The sequence below is a fragment of the Balaenoptera acutorostrata genome, chromosome 11, assembly GCF_949987535.1.
Source record: "Balaenoptera acutorostrata chromosome 11, mBalAcu1.1, whole genome shotgun sequence".
NCBI classification, from domain to species: Eukaryota; Metazoa; Chordata; class Mammalia; order Artiodactyla; family Balaenopteridae; genus Balaenoptera; species Balaenoptera acutorostrata.
The window spans coordinates 89,670,789-89,687,113 of record NC_080074.1 but is presented as its reverse complement, the minus strand read 5'-3'; the positions used below and the strand labels follow the sequence as shown (position 1 = coordinate 89,687,113).

At 36.3% G+C, this 16,325-nt stretch overlaps 1 protein-coding gene across 1 annotated transcript in view; it reads left to right on the top strand.

Annotated features, from left to right (window-relative positions):
• The window catches only part of SLCO1B3 (solute carrier organic anion transporter family member 1B3), a 75,846-nt gene extending 60,523 nt beyond the window's left edge, over positions 1–15,323 (top strand). The window contains exons 13-15 of the mRNA XM_007194817.2: positions 8,431–8,495; positions 12,487–12,604; positions 13,678–15,323. Coding sequence (XP_007194879.2) covers positions 8,431–8,495; positions 12,487–12,604; positions 13,678–13,873 — 379 coding nt within the window. The 3' untranslated portion in view covers positions 13,874–15,323. The remainder of the gene's footprint in view (positions 1–8,430; positions 8,496–12,486; positions 12,605–13,677) is intronic.
• The last annotated feature ends 1,002 nt before the right edge of the window (positions 15,324–16,325 follow it).

Here is a 16,325-nt window from a genome sequence, read left to right as displayed (position 1 = left end):
CTCTATGTATAGTATCATGTCATCCGCAAACAGTGACAGTTTTACTTCTTCTTTTCCAATTTGTATTCCTTTTATTTCTTTTTCTTCTCTGATTGCCGTGGCTAGGACTTCCAGAACTATGTTGAATAATAGTGGTGAGAGTGGACATCCTTGTCTCGTTCCTGATCTTAGAGGAAATGCTTTCAGTTTTTCACCATTGAGAATGATGTTTGCTGTGGGTTTGTCATATATGGCCTTTATTATGTTGAGGTAGGTTCCCTCTATGCCCACTTTCTGGAGAGTTTTTATCAGAAATGGGTGTTGAATTTTGTCAAAAGCTTTTTCTGCATCTATTGAGATGATCATATGGTTTTTCTTCTTCAATTTGTTAATATGGTGTATCACATTGATTGATTTGCGTATATTGAAGAATCCTTGCATCCCTGGGATAAATCCCACTTGATTGTGGTGTATGATCCTTTTAATGTGTTGTTGGATTCTGTTTGCTAGTATTTTGTTGAGGATTTTTGCATCTATATTCATCAGTGATATTGGTCTGTAATTTTCTTTTTTTGTAGTGTCTTTGTCTGGTTTTGGTATCAGGGTGATGGTGGCCTCATAGAATGAGTTTGGGAGAGTTCCTTCCTCTGCAATTTTTTGGAAGAGTTTGAGAAGGATGGGTGTTAGCTCTTCTCTAAATGTTTGATAGAATTCACCTGTGAAGCCATCTGGTCCTGGACTTTTGTTTGTTGGAAGATTTTTAATCACAGTTTCAATTTCATTACTTGTGATTGGTCTGTTGATATTTTCTGTTTCTTCCTGATTCAGTCTTGGAAGGTTACACCTTTCTAAGAATTTGTCCATTTCTTCCAGGTTGTCCATTTTATTGGCATAAAGTTGCTTGTAGTAGTCTCTTAGGATGTTTTGTATTTCTGCGGTGTCTGTTGTAACTTCTCCTTTTTCATTTCTGATTTTATTGATTTGAGTCCTCTCCCTCTTTTTCTTGATGAGTCTGGCTAATGGCTTATCAATTTTGTTTATCTTCTCAAAGAACCAACTTTTAGTTTTATTGATCTTTGCTATTGTTTTCTTTGTTTCTATTTCATTTATTTCTGCTCTGATCTTTATGATTTCTTTCCTTCTGCTAACTTTGGGTTTTGTTTGTTCTTCTTTCTCTAGTTTCTTTAGGTGTAAAGTTAGATTGTTTACTTGAGATTTTTCTTGTTTCTTTAGGTAGGCTTGTATAGCTATAAACTTCCCTCTTAGAACCGCTTTTGCTGCATCCCATAGGTTTTGGGTCGTCGTGTTTTCATTGTCATTTGTCTCTAGGTATTTTTTTATTTCCTGTTTGATTTCTTCAGTGATCTCTTGGTTATTTAGTAACGTATTGTTTAGCCTCCATGTGTTTGTCTTTTTTACGTTTTTTTCCCTGTAATTCATTTCTAATCTCATAGCGTTGTGGTCAGAAAAGATGCTTGATATGATTTCAATTTTCTTAAATTTACTGAGGCTTGATTTGTGACCCAAGATGTGATCTATCCTGGAGAATGTTCCGTGTGCACTTGAGAAGAACGTGTAATCTGCCGTTTTGGGATGGAATGTCCTATATATATCAATTAAATCTATCTGGTCTATTGTGTCATTTAAAGCTTCTGTTTCCTTATTTATTTTCATTTTGGATGATCTGTCCATTGGTGTAAGTGAGGTGTTAAAGTCCCCCACTATTATTGTGTTACTGTCGATTTCCTCTTTTATAGCTGTTAGCAGTTGCCTTATGTATTGAGGTGCTCCTATGTTGGGTGCATATATATTTATAATTGTTATATCTTCTTCTTGGATTGATCCCTGGATCATTATGTAGTGTCCTTCCTTGTCTCTTGTAACATTCTTTATTTTAAAGTCTATTTTATCTGATATGAGTATAGCTACTCCAGCTTTCTTTTGATTTCCATTTGCATGGAATATCTTTTTCCATCCCCTCACTTTCAGTCTGTATGTGTCCCTAGGTCTGAAGTGGGTCTCTTGTAGACAGCATATATATGGGTCTTGTTTTTGTATCCATTCAGCCAGTCTATGTCTTTTGGTTGGGGCATTTAATCCATTCACGTTTAAGGTAATTATCGATATGTATGTTCCTATGACCATTTTCTTAATTGTTTTGGGTTTGTTTTTGTAGGTCCTTTTCTTCTCTTGTGTTTCCCACTTAGAGAAGTTCCTTTAGCATTTGTTGTAGAGCTGGTTTGGTGGTGCTGAATTCTCTTAGCTTTTGCTTGTCTGTAAAGCTTTTGATTTCTCCATCAAATCTAAATGAGATCCTTGCTGGGTAGAGTAATCTTGGTTGTAGGTTCTTCCCTTTCATCACTTTAAGTATTTCATGCCACTCCCTTCTGGCTTGCAGAGTTTCTGCTGAGAAATCAGCTGTTAACCTTATGGGGGTTCCCTTGTATGTTATTTGTCGTTTTTCCCTTGCTGCTTTCAATAATTTTTCTTTGTCTTTAATTTTTGCCACTTTGATTAATATGTGTCTCGGCGTGTTTCTCCTTGGGTTTATTCTGTATGGGACTCTCTGCGCTTCCTGGACTTGGGTGGCTATTTCCTTTCCCATGTTAGGGAAGTTTTCGATTATAATCTCTTCAAATATTTTCTCTGGTCCTTTCTCTCTCTCTTCTCCTTCTGGGACCCCTATAATGCGAATGTTGTTGCGTTTAATGTTGTCCCAGAGGTCTCTTAGGCTGTCTTCATTTCTTTTTATTCTTTTTTCTTTAGTCTGTTCCGCAGCAGTGAATTCCACCATTCTGTCTTCCAGGTCACTTATCCGTTCTTCTGCCTCAGTTATTCTGCTATTGATTCCTTCTAGTGTAGTTTTCATTTCAGTTATTGTATTGGTCATCTCTGTTTGTTTGTTCTTTAATTCTTCTAGGTCTTTGTTAATCATTTCTTGCATCTTCTCAATCTTTGCCTCCATTCTTATTCCGAGGTCCTGGATCATCTTCACTATCATTATTCTGAATTCTTTTTCTGGAAGGTTGCCTATCTCCCCTTCATTTAGTTGTTTTTCTGGGGTTTTTTCTTGTTCCTTCATCTGGTACATAGCCCTCTGCCTTTTCATCTTCTCTGTCTTTCTGTAACTGTGGTTTTTGGTCCACAGGCTGCAGGATTGTAGTTTTTCTTGCTTCTGTTGTCTGCCCTCTGGTGGTTGAGGCTATCTAAGAGGCTTGATGGGAGGCTCTGGTCAAGTATGACTTTTTAAAAGCAGTTTTACGTATATTAGACTATAAACACACCTAATAATGTGCATATTTTTCCATAATATATTTGGAACCTAAATTCATATTTTGTTACATTTAAATTTTCTAAAAGTGCATTTTCTTAGGATTACTGTGATATTTCACTGCCATAATTAATAATAATTTTTCCTTGACCTTTGCCACTACAAAATCTAGATTCCGTACTTTCTCCTCTTAATGAGAATTTTAAGACAGAGACTGATCGACAACTGCCTCAATGTGAAAGAATCCCCGTTGTGATTCTAAAAGAACTTCTCATTTCGAGATGCCTTATACCCTGTTGGGCCTGTCAGAGTGAATCACCTATTGATTCCACTGAAGAAAAAAAATTGGGGAACCAGATCACATAATATAAACAGTCTGTGATATTCCAAACTTTTTAATCCTAGCTAAAAGAATGGATTTTGACCTAGTCTCTCAAATACCCTCGTAGAGAAAAGAAAAATGCATGAGCAATATTCGTTCTTTTCTTCACTGATTAGACAAATATTTAGACCACACTTGGTGAAGAATACTCCATGGTGAATAAAACAGATAAAGTACCTGTTCTCATACAGTTTAGAGTATAACAGGAAAGACCTATGTAAGACAAATAAGCTTAAAAATAAACACGTAATTACAAACTGTCGTTAGTACTACTAAGAAAAAAAGAGTGCTATTAAAGGGAATAAAAAGGAAAAACAAATTTAGGATTGAGGTGAGGAGCTGTGAGGAAGAGGACTCAGAAAATACTTCTCAAAAAAAGTGACACAATCTAAAGGTCTAGAGGGTATGTTAAAGTTAGCAGTGAAGAACTTTACAGGGAGAGGGGCTATATGCCAATGTCTCAAGGCAGGAAAGAACTGATGTGTTTGAGGAGTGAACAGAAGCCAGTTGGTTGGAACATACTGAGTGAAACAGATGGCACAAGGTAAGACTGCAGGGTTAGGAAGCGAGTAGGTAATACAAGGCCTGTTGGTGAAGTTAATCATTCAATCACCTAAAAGTGAAAGCATATAAAGACTTGCATTTAGGTATTAAAATATATATGTGTAAATATGGTGATCTGGCTTAACCTCTAGTTATACTTTTAAGACATAAGTAGTTAGCAACAGGTTCACGGTCAGCCAACAGCATGACATAGAAGGGAAAGAAAACAAGTGTATTAATGTTTTTTAAAATAAGTATAAAGCTATAAACTGAGACTACAGTTGTTTAAATTCCACAGTGACCCTTAAAACTTGTCAAATTATTTATACTAATTTATTCCACAGATAAAGCGCTACCTTAACATAAAATACTGTCTACTCAAAAGGAGAAGCTTTCCATATTTGCCAAATTACAGATTAATTAAATTACAGGAAGTTGTCTCAAAACTCCAAATTAGCTTGCATCTCAACAAGTCTTGGCTTCTTAATTTAAATTTTTTTATGAGGAGAACGAGAATTTTAGAGATAACTGTTACAACATTGATGATAATTTTATCTTAAGAAAGTGATAAGATCAACATTACCATTTATCAAAAACATTTATTGATTTCTCACCAACCTTTGATTTTATTGAAAGAGAACTTTTGTGAGGTAGACTGTGGAATAAAAATATAAACTTCAGTCTATTAATGATTTCCCGATGCTTACATCATAAGGCTATTATTAAAACTAGACTAAGCAGGAGTGTTGATATTTACACATTCAGTATATATATTAGGCATGGTTCTAGGGGCCAAGGATGGAACTGTGAACAAAAGTGTTAAGGGCCCTCCTTCCATTAGCTTTCAGTGGGGGTGAGGGATGGGAAAGTGGATGGGTGTAGGAGAAGAAACAATAAATAAATAAGCATGTAAATATGTAAAAAAAAAAAGAAGTGTTAAGCATTAGGAAGAAAAAATCAGAGTAAAAATATAGAAAAGGTAATAAAATTTTAATGCTTGGAAATACAGGTGACAGGAATGAGGAAGGAATTCTTTGTACTATTCTTACAACTTTTCTGCAAGAATAATTAATTTCAAAAACTTTTTTCAAAATAATTTCAAAAACAGTTTTTTACAACACTGTTTTAAAGAGATGGTAGTTTCAGACTGTTCCCTCCCAAGAATTTGAAAGCTCAACCAACCCTGTGAATCTTTAAAAATTGGACAGGAGTTATAGAAGATGACTCATCATAAGATCCCATTTCCTCTTAGTAAAAGCTACCCTCCCTGCAAGAATAGTTAAGTTGTGAAGAAATCCACATATTATAGAATAATTGAGGCTAAAGCTTGTCAAAGCTTGTCTGGATGTGCATGATAAACATCCTACTTCACTTCTACAAAGTGTGCTTAGTCTACCAAGTGCTTTTCTGGGGCTTTTATTCAATCACCTGTCTGAGCCTTTGAAAGAGATGGATCACCAAACTAGACCACAACATTCCATGAGCATCTGAACCTCCAGCCTCACCAGGTCAAGGGCCTGCATCTCCAGTAAAATGCAATTAGCTAATCACCATGCATCCAAAAAAATTAAACATTAAGAAGCCTAACAGCCAAGTCTTTAGTACATTGCTCAGGCCCTCGACAGAGCCCTCCATCACTAACTTCTGGTGAGGAAGGAGGCGCACTTCATCTTCACTAACTAGGGTTTTAATTACCCTCTGTCTCTGTAAATTGTGATGGCAGGGTCTGCTTTAGGATCCCCATTCCACTGTCACAACCTGACTTGATGTGCTCCTAGTGTGGGAAAGGGGAGACCATAGATGAGAATAACCTGATGAGGAAAAAAAAAAGGAAAAAAGTAAAGCAAAGAAAGAAGAGGGGGTGGAGAAGCAGTACTAATTCAGATACCTTCCATTGGAAGTCATTTGATGAGACTGAATAAAGATTGAGGGTACAAATCATGCAGATATGAACAGGTGAAGAGCAATCCAGGGAAGGTAGCAGTGGAGGTAAAAGTCCTGAGGTGGAACATACTTGACATGTACAAGATCAGGAGGACTGTATGAAGAAGAAAGAGGTAAGAAGTACAATGAGAGAGCAAGCATGGTCCAGATAACACAGACCCTGTGGATCACAGTAAAGACTTTGGAGTTTACTCTCATTATATTAAGAAGCCAGCAGAGAGATTTGAGCAGTAGAATTATACAACTATCTTATCCAATTAGAAGATCACTCTGGCTGTTGTGTGGAAAATATGTCTTTGGGAGGCAAGAAAAGAATCAGGGAAAACAGAAGGCTATGATAGGAGGTGCTTTTTGTGGAGAATCCATCCTGAGAAATGTTGATCAAAATACAGAGCTGATCAATATCAGATTGAGGTAGCACTCATGCTGCAGTGACCAATATTTTACATGATAAAAATGTGTGTGTGTGTGTGTGTGTGTGTGTGTTGAGAGTGTGCATGTAAGTATGAGCGTGACGGTCTGTAAGTGTGCATGCATGTGAATGTAGGAGTGTGTGTGATTGTCATTGTATATGTGTGTATGTGTGTTGTGTGTCATTATATCACATAAGTCTATCATTTCCACTGAGTTGTCTAAGATTTCAAGTTCCCTTTCAGGAAGATATTATCAGTATCCCCAAGTCCACTCAATTCTCCTACACACTAGCCCTCTCCCTGGGTAAAAATACAAGTTGATAACAAACATCTCAGTTTAGCCTCTATTGCATCTGGCTTGTAAGCCAAATGCATCCTTTAAAAAATCAACTGCAATGAAAAGTGACACTTCAGGCACTTGTCACAGAGAATTCAACCAGGAACAAACTGCATTCTCTCTCTTCCCAAAAGCCCTTGTAAGAAATCTGATATTTGAGAGAGACAGCTAACTGGACTAGTTAACTGTCATGGCTGATTCCCTCATGACAATTTCCTCAGGGAAGAAACCACCTCTTTGAATAACATGACCTCATCTACTTACTGGCATGGCTTCACTGCCCTCAAGGATAGTGTTTTGTGTCCTCAGCTCGGCTAGTGCAAGTGTCCCTGTCTTTTGCAAAAGCAGAGAAAAAATCCTTTCCATTCATTTTCTCTCTTAATACATAACTCTGCTGTGTTTAATTTTTATTATGCTATGTTTAATTTAATTTTTTATCCTGTTTACTTTTATAAGCTTTCTTGAATACTTTTGAGAATCTCACTCAAGGGTAGCTCTCCTACAAGGGTTAAGGGGCAATTTTGTGTAAAGAAAATTGAGGTTTAGCAGGCTAGCTTATTACATTGTATCCTCACAACACACAAGATAATACTACTTAGCAGATAAGGAAACTGAGGCTAAGAGAGGTTGAATGACTTATCTAAGGCATTTAGTTACTATGAAACATGATTTATCTATTTATATCAATAACAAAGACTAGCATAGAGTCTCCTAGGAGGCACATGGCAAATGTTTGTTGAATGACTAAATTTATTTATCTCTGAACACATACAGTCATTCAAGGAAAAAAAATAAACCTTTGTATCAGTTAATTCAATATTTCAGTAAAAACAGAACTTCTGAGCCTCAGTCGCCCTCCCCCATCTTGCCACTGCAGTCAGGTAATTTATTTTGCTTGATATGTATTAGGTTATTACAGAGTTGGTTGTATCATCAGCTCATTGAACATAGAAATATGGAATTGTGGAAATAACTTTCTAAATGCAAAAGTGAGTTAAATTTTAAGAGAGGATACAAGTGTATTTGCTACCTTTAAAATGACATTTAAATACACTAGACAGTAGAATACAGATATCTTTTTTGACCTTCCTGGTTATATTATGTAGTTTATGAATCATATTAGTCAACCTTTCTGTTAACAGCAATGATAGAAATAAAGTAGTAAAAAGAGTTCTGCTCAGACCAAGACCTACATAAAAGTATTTGCTCTCTCATATGGCAGGTGTCAACTAAACAGATCACACGAAATCACTGTCTTCATAGATATCATAAAGTCTATTCCAACCACTATCTCAGGATTTCCTAAGGATCAAATGTGGAAATGTTTGTAAAACTGTCTTGAAATTGTAACACATTGAATAAGTAAAGAAATAAGAACTGTTAATATCATTCAGATGTTTGCCTTCTAAAACAACTGAAAATATAACTTTAAATAATATCCGCTCTTCACTTGAGGATTTTCATTAGATCATGAAGAGCAACACTGAGAAATGCTTTAATATTTAGCTCAATCTGGTATTTTAGAGATGCTTAATGTTGCTTTGCCTTTATCTTATTTCAGAAATGTTGAACCTGAACTGAAATCACTTGCCATGGGTTTCCATTCACTAACTATTCGAACACTAGGTATGATAAATACGTAGATGATAAATTCCAGGTATAAATTTTCATGTCAAAGCTCAAAGACTGAATGTAATTGATTTCCAATTATCAGAAAGTTCCTTTAAATAGGTATAAGTAAAATATCATTTTTATGTTTGTGGTAAATGAAAAATAATGAGATAAAGGAGAACTAAATGACCTAAAAGAGAATTTCATTGTCAGTTCTATTTAGAATCAATCTGTAAGAACAAGGCGTCATCATATTTGTATTATATCCTTTCTAAAACAAAGATCAGTGGTCTCCAAGAATTTAATTTAAGACTTAGGAATATTTCTTCCCATATGCAGAGTGTAGGACCTTCCTTCTATGCTGAGGGGGGTAATGCCCAAAACAGCTCAGGAGGCCTGGGAGATTATGTAAAACAACAGATGAGGACTTTCACAGTCCCTCAGACTAGTTCTCTAAGGCTGGGGCAGATAACCTTTAATAGAAATTTAAAATGCAAAAGGGAATGGGTGTTACTGAACTCAGGTTTGGCTGTTCCGTGTTCAAAAGCCAATATTTGAGAGGCAAGTGTTGGTAGAAATGAAAGTTGCTTTAATCAGAAAAGCCAGCAATCTAGGGAGGAGGCAGAATCATCCCAAAACCATCTCTGAAGATTCTGCTCAGCCATGATGGTTTTTAAAGGGAAAAAGGGGAAATAATCTCAGTTAATTATTAAGGTAGGAGGTCAGATGCATCATTTTTTCACTTCATGCAGACCTGCTGACTACTCCTGATCTTCCTTTGGATGCTATCTTGCCCGTATGGTCTGCTTGCAAGATTGCTAAGGGGGCACTGGGGATAGAGAGTCAATCATTTTTTAGTTACTTAATTCTTCATTCCTACTTCTTTTAATCTAGGAAAAGAATCAACAGGTTAGGCAAGGCATGGTGTGCATTAAGTAGAGCACAAGACAGGAGTTAGGTTAAATGTTACCTAGTGATCTGATTTTTATAATTAAGGTTTAAGGGGAACAGAAATAGACAAACAGAAAAGGAGTAAAAGAGCTGCTTGTCAGACATCATTCCATTCCATGGGATTAGGGATGAAAGTCCATCTTCTATAATTTCATGCCGACATAGGGCACTGTATTCTTAAAGTGGAAGATGTCGACATGGATCTGTAGTATCTTTTTGCTGATAATTTTAGTTGCCCACTTACATATACAGGCAGAGCAAACTACAATTACTTTGATGCCCACAAAATATAGATTATCATGAGCAATAATGTTAATCCCATTATCTGAAGCCAGTTCTTAGAATTGTGCTAGCCATAGATGGAGCAGCTTATGGCATGGCTATAGTCTGGTCATTAGGCGGTTAGCTTTTTTTCTTTGGTGGCAGTTATAGTACCTGTAAAACAACTTAGGGATGTACATCAGACACTGGAAAGATTCTGTGACTCTGTTGTCCTAATCATTTACTGCTTGAGCTTGCTCTTTTGTGACTCAGGAAATCCTGGGAGATTTCATCTTTTCTACAAACAAGAGGCAGGGGACATGGAGGGACCTTTGTACTTGCGGAGGCCCACAGGGTTCTGCTTGGTTTCATGGGCACTAAAATTCTCGAACTGAGCATCTTGGAATGGGGAGTGCTCTGAATGAAAGAAAGCTCAGGAAGTTGTGTTTTTTTGTTGTTGCTGTCAAATAGTAATACTATAGAATCTAGAGGCTAAAGGCCTATTTCTAAATATTCAGATGAGGTGATTAGTACAAGATTTAGAAAATTATCCTTTTCCCCTTGTTGCCATTTGCCATTCATACCATACAGTTTCCTGTTGTTAGCTTAACAACTTCTAACCTAACCCCTGTGCTACCTCTTTTTAAGACCTGTTAACATTATATGCTTATTCCTGGGAAGTAGGAAAAGGACATGATTGCTCTAGGAACTGGGGTAGGCAACTGATCATGGCATGGAGGCAACCACTGATGGCTGAAAGAAAAGGAAATGGGAGGGCGTCAACCCTTGGGACTCTTTCAAGCAAAAGAAAGAAGCATAACTATGGCCAAATTACAATGGAGCAGTTGTCCAAGAAGTATATTTGGGAGAAAATCACAGATCCTCAAAGGTAAAAGGAGAAAATATAAAAGGTATGGGAGAGAAGGAGAAGATGGAGGTACTGCAGGATGACAAGAGCTGTGAGTGAGCTACAAAGTGCTAAGAGTTCTAAAGAGGATAGTTATTTCCAGCTGGCAGGAATAGTGCAGACTTTATGGAAGAGGATCATATAGTTGCAATCATACAGTAAGTAGTTTTTCAGACTGCCTTCTTTCAGTTAGCTATGTGCATTAAAGTTTCTACCTTGTCTTTTGTAGCTCTCTGTCCAATCCTGGCAGTTCCTCTAGATCCAATGGAGATGCCTCACTCCTAGAATCTAAGCCATAGAAGTTAGCAGATAGAAAGAGAATTTGGGGAGCTAGTACTCCTTCTGATACGCTGAAATGAGATTGAGAATAGAAGAAGTTCCTCTAGAGACGTAAAATAGAAAAAAAGGAATTCTGCTATTCTGATTGTGAGCATCCTATTTTGATACGTCCAGTATGTGGCCCAATGGAATCTAACTCTTCTAGGGGAAAAATACACACTGAGGACCAAATGTCCAGTCACAAACAACTGTCTGAATACAATGTAAACTGTAGAAGGTATATTAAACTGAAATAGGTATTTGGAAAACAAGTTACCTGAAGTTTTAAAATTTCAATAATATAAGACCAAGTTTGTTACCTGAAACATTTAATTCATTAAGTTTGATCAAACCAGTGCTATTTTTATATAAGAAAAATAAATTGTTGGCACGTATTTTTCATTTTTCAAAGGAATGGCTTAGATTTGTAGAAACCTGTGAATTCCTAATCCAGTTTCTCTGTACCAGTTTTCCTCAGATATATTCGTCTCAGACACCAGTTCCTTGACATTCTAAGATTTCTCACTCTCAGAAAATTGAGACTGATTAAAAGTAAATGGAATTGGCAAAACTGTAAACTATGAATCACTATCATTTTTATGTAACAATATAAAATTTGAAAATTAGCATATCTCTAAAATTTGGTCAAGTTACCAATGCTTAGAACTAGGAGTCAATGTCAGAGTTTATTAAAATAACAGTAAAAGCAGATGGGCACTTCTGCTCTAAGACAACATGTGTGTTCCTGAAAATCCTCAAATTCTACAAAATCATACACTACGAATAAACACTGGGTTAGGTACAGGCCACTGGAGAGACCTAGGCATCATTATGATCAGAACATCAACAGAAGCAAAATTCAGCACCACAGGCCCTTGGACAGCCCAGGCTGCTTCAAGAGGTATTAAAAATGAACACAATCAATGGAGAGAAAATGCTTCATGACTCCAAGAAGGTGGGAGTGGAGCCCTGAGGCAAAAAAAAAAAACAAAAAACAAAAAAAAAACACAGTCTACCAGGAGCCTAGCACTCAGTGAAGCTGGGCCTGTGCTTCTCTGGGGAGGAGGTCCTAGGGTTGGCATTCACCTTTTAATTTATTTAAAAATCGAGTTGAAAAATCTCTTGGCTTTGCAGCAATTGAGCTGAGAGATTTTCCCTTTCCCTGTGAAGTTATAACTCTACTCCTGCTATTCTAGCTGTCCTTGCCTAAGAAAAATTACATATGAACCAATATAACTTCTATGTTTTACTGACAACATTCTCCTTTTTACCAACCAGGCTTAAGTTAATTGGCATTATACGAAGAACAATGTACAGGCATATAATCTTCCTTCTTCCCTAGTGTGTTGGCATGGTGAGGGTAGATAAAAGATGTCTATGCTATTGTATGTGATTTGAGCTTCGGAGATTCCTCATAATCTTGATTCTTGAGTAGAGTTAGACCAAATCAATGGACAAGTCCTCCAAAATTTTTAATTTCTACATAATCCAAAATGTATCAGTGTGGAATATCACTGTTTCCTTTGAAACATGTTCCTTGGGTTGACATCTTCTCATCTCATGTTGCAGGAGGAATTCCAGCTCCTATATATTTTGGGGCTCTGATTGATAGAGCTTGTATGAAGTGGTCTGTCAACAACTATGGGAAGCAAGGGTCTTGTCGGATATACAATTCCACATTATATGGGTAAGTTGTCATAAATACATTTCATTAATTGATTTTTTCCTTTGACTATGTTAATTACTAAAGAATGAGATATTTTCAGTGTCATAATAATATTAGGAATTATAGCTACCATTTAAAAAACTTTGTAAACAACTCAAAGTTATAGAATTAATTCCATTCAGTTAAACCTAATAATTGTTCAAAGTATCTTTTGCATAAAGCTTCTCAACATTTAGTTAATAATGTTATGAGGTGAGTGCTTCCCAACCTACCAGGTCAGTGGTCATCAATCTTTCCTGCTCATTATAATCACCTGAGGAGCTTTAAAAAATATTAATTTCTTTTTTCTTTCTTTCTTTTTTTTTTTTTTTTTTTTGACTGTGCCATGCAGCTTGCAGGATCTTAGTTCCCCAACCAGGGATTGAACCCGCACCCTTAGCAGTAAAAGCATGGAGTCCTAACCACTGGACCACCAGGGAATTCCCAAAAATTGCTAATTTCTATTTTGAAGTACTTATTTCAATTTTGATGTAATTGGTCAGGGGATGTGGCCTGGGGAATGGGAGTTTTAAGATCTCCTTAGGTGATTCTAATGTTCAATCAAAGTTGAGAATCCCTGGAATAGACCATGTGTACTAGGTAATTGTATGTGGCTTTGTGAAAAATCTTCAGTAGACCACAGGGCAGGGCTTCATAGACAGCAAGCCTATAAGGTAAACATTGGCTCCTGGTTCAATATAAATGGATTCAATCTGATTATCTCATAGGCAGTTCATTTCCTTTATAATCTGTTCTCATTACACATGAACTAATCTGTCTCTGAGAAAGTTGAACATTCCAAATATACCTTATTTTACGGATAGCACTTGCGCAGATCATGAACCATCCTTAGTTTCTGTGGGTTAATAGTCCTTTAAAAATAATCACAAACTTCTTATGCTCCAATCAAAAGAATCACTGAAATTGCTACTTCAATATTTTTATGTAAGATTTCAAACATCATTTTTTTAAAGCCTTCTGCATACTGAAGAACAACACTGTAAAGTGTTTTACCCAATTCCAAGTAAAAACTGACTTTTTTTCTCTTTTCACAGAAATACTTTCTTTGGCTTGACTACAAGCTTAAAACTCCCAGCCCTTGTTTTATATGTTGTATTAATTTCTGTTATGAAGAAAAAATATCAAGGAAAAGATACCAAGGCATCAGAAAATGAAAGAAAATCCGTGAACGAAGCGAACTTAGAACCGTTAAGTAGTGATGCCGGAGTGGACCGTGAAACACATATTTAAGGGGAGAAAAAAATTCTTCTGCCGCTGTGTTTTCAACTAACATTGTATTAATTGAGTAGGATGTTATTTTTGAGCACTTCCTGGTCCTTTCACTGACAATTTTCACATTCTATACTAATGATGGAACAATGAATCACCTATGAATTTATGACAATGGAACAAACTATAAATGGGAAAAAAATGGGAGTACTCACTGTTAAGGTGTGGCTATGCATTTGTGGTTAAGATTAGAATATATGATCCATACAAATTTAAAGTGAAAGGTATGGTTAATATGTAAAAGAAGAAAAAGTATTTGCTCAGGTAATTGTAATGCAATAAAACTAGTGACTAGAAAATAGGTAGAGGTGAAAAAGGAAGAGAGAAATTAATAGTCTAAATAAGAAGAAAAGCTTAATACCTTTCTTTTTAAAACAAGAACCAAAACCAATTTGGACCATGTTACTCAAGCCTAAAGTCTAGTATGATGGAGAGCTTATGCTGTCATGACATCTGTCATTCATGTATTAAGTCATATATTTCCCAGACCTTATTAATTTCTAATTTGACTATCAGCACTTGATACATCTTCTTCCAACCTCTCATTAAAATACTGCTGAAGAAATAGAACTAATCGAAAATTTCCAAGCTGCAATTGTCAGACAACATATTACAGAATGTGTTAAGTTTCTTTCAAGCCCATGGAAATGGATTAAGAAACGCTGACATTAACTTGAGAAAGCAAAGCCCATTTAAAAGATGTCTTCATTTTGTTTGCCTGCTCTCTGGCAGAAATGGAGTCTGCACCAAATTTACCAACTGTCTCTCAATTGCATGGCTTTTTGTGTGTTTGTGTTTGGTGCACAGAGATCTTTCACACCCTCACAGGTAGGACAAGAAGTAGAGTGAATGAGAACAAATATTTGAATACTGCATTCGCTAGTGATGGCAGCTTTATTATAGTAAATGCTAGAAGTTGTAGTTTTATTCTGAATAGCAAAAAAAAAAAAAAAAAAAAAAAAAATGCGGGTCATCAGAATCACCTGTGAAACATTCTTTAAAAAGAAACCACAATCATACACCCACATGAGATTCTGATTCAAAACATTTGTGATACAGCCAGGATATCTCCTTTAAAAAAAAATTCACATAAAGCCCTTGATAAAGAGATAAAAAAAACAAGCCACGTGACAGGAGAAGATGTTCCTGAGTATACCAAAGTCACACAACATGAATGCTTGCTAGAATCTCGGAATTACACTGGAAGTTATATATATTAACCTATTCTCAAACAGTAAACCTGAGAAAAGATTCATTAATCACAAAAGCAGAAATTTGAAAAATCACCCACAGCTGGTTACTATCTGACAGGTCTGATGGGATCTTGTATCATCAAAAAAAGAGACAGAAAATTACAGAGTTGTGTTTTAAAACATTGCAAAGAAAATAAAGGCACTATCTTGAATATTTATTTCTTTACCAATTGTCGAATGTCAAAAATCTGACAGGTAAAATGAAATATAACAGTAAACAAAACCAAAGAATTACACTATCTCATGGAGCTTACACTTTTTTTTTTAAACATCTTTATTGCAGTATGATTGCTTTACAATGGTGTGTTAGTTTCTGTTTTATAACAAAGGGAATCAATTATACATATACATATGTCCCCATATCTCTTCCCTCTTGCATCTCCCTCCCTCCCACCCTCCTTATCCCACCCCTCTAGGCGGTCACAAAGCACTGAGCTGATCTCCCTGTGCTATGCGGCTGCTTCCCACTAGCTATCTATTTTACGTTTGGTAGTGTATATATGTCCATGCCACTCTCTCACTTTGTCCCAGCTTACCCTTCCCCCTCCCCCTATCCTCAAGTCCATTCTCTAGTAGGTCTGTGTCTTTATTCCTGTCTTGCCCCTAGGTTCTTCAGGACCATTTTTTTTTTTTTTTTTTTTTTTAGATTCCATATATATGTGTTAGCATACAGCATTTGTTTTTCTCTTTCTGACTTACTTCACTCTGTATGACAGACTCTAGGTCCATCCACCTCACTACAAATAACTCAATTTCATTTCTTTTTATGGCTGAGTAATATTCCATTGTACATATGTGCCACATCTTCTTTATCCATTCATCTGATGATGGACACTTAGGTTGCTTCCATGTCCTGGCTATTGGAAATAGAGCTGCAATGAACATTGTGGTACATGACTCTTTTTGAATTATGGTTTTCTCAGGGTATATGCCCAGTAGTGGGATTGCTGGGTCATATGGTAGTTCTATTTTTAGTTTTTTGAGGAACCTCCATACTGTTCTCCATAGTGGCTGTATCAATTTACATTCCCACCAACAGTGCAAGAGGGTTCCCTTTCCTCCACCCTCTCCAGCATATATATGGGTCTTGTTTTTGTATCCATTCAGCCAGTCTATGTCTTTTGGTTGGAGCATTTAATCCATTTACATTTAAGGTAATT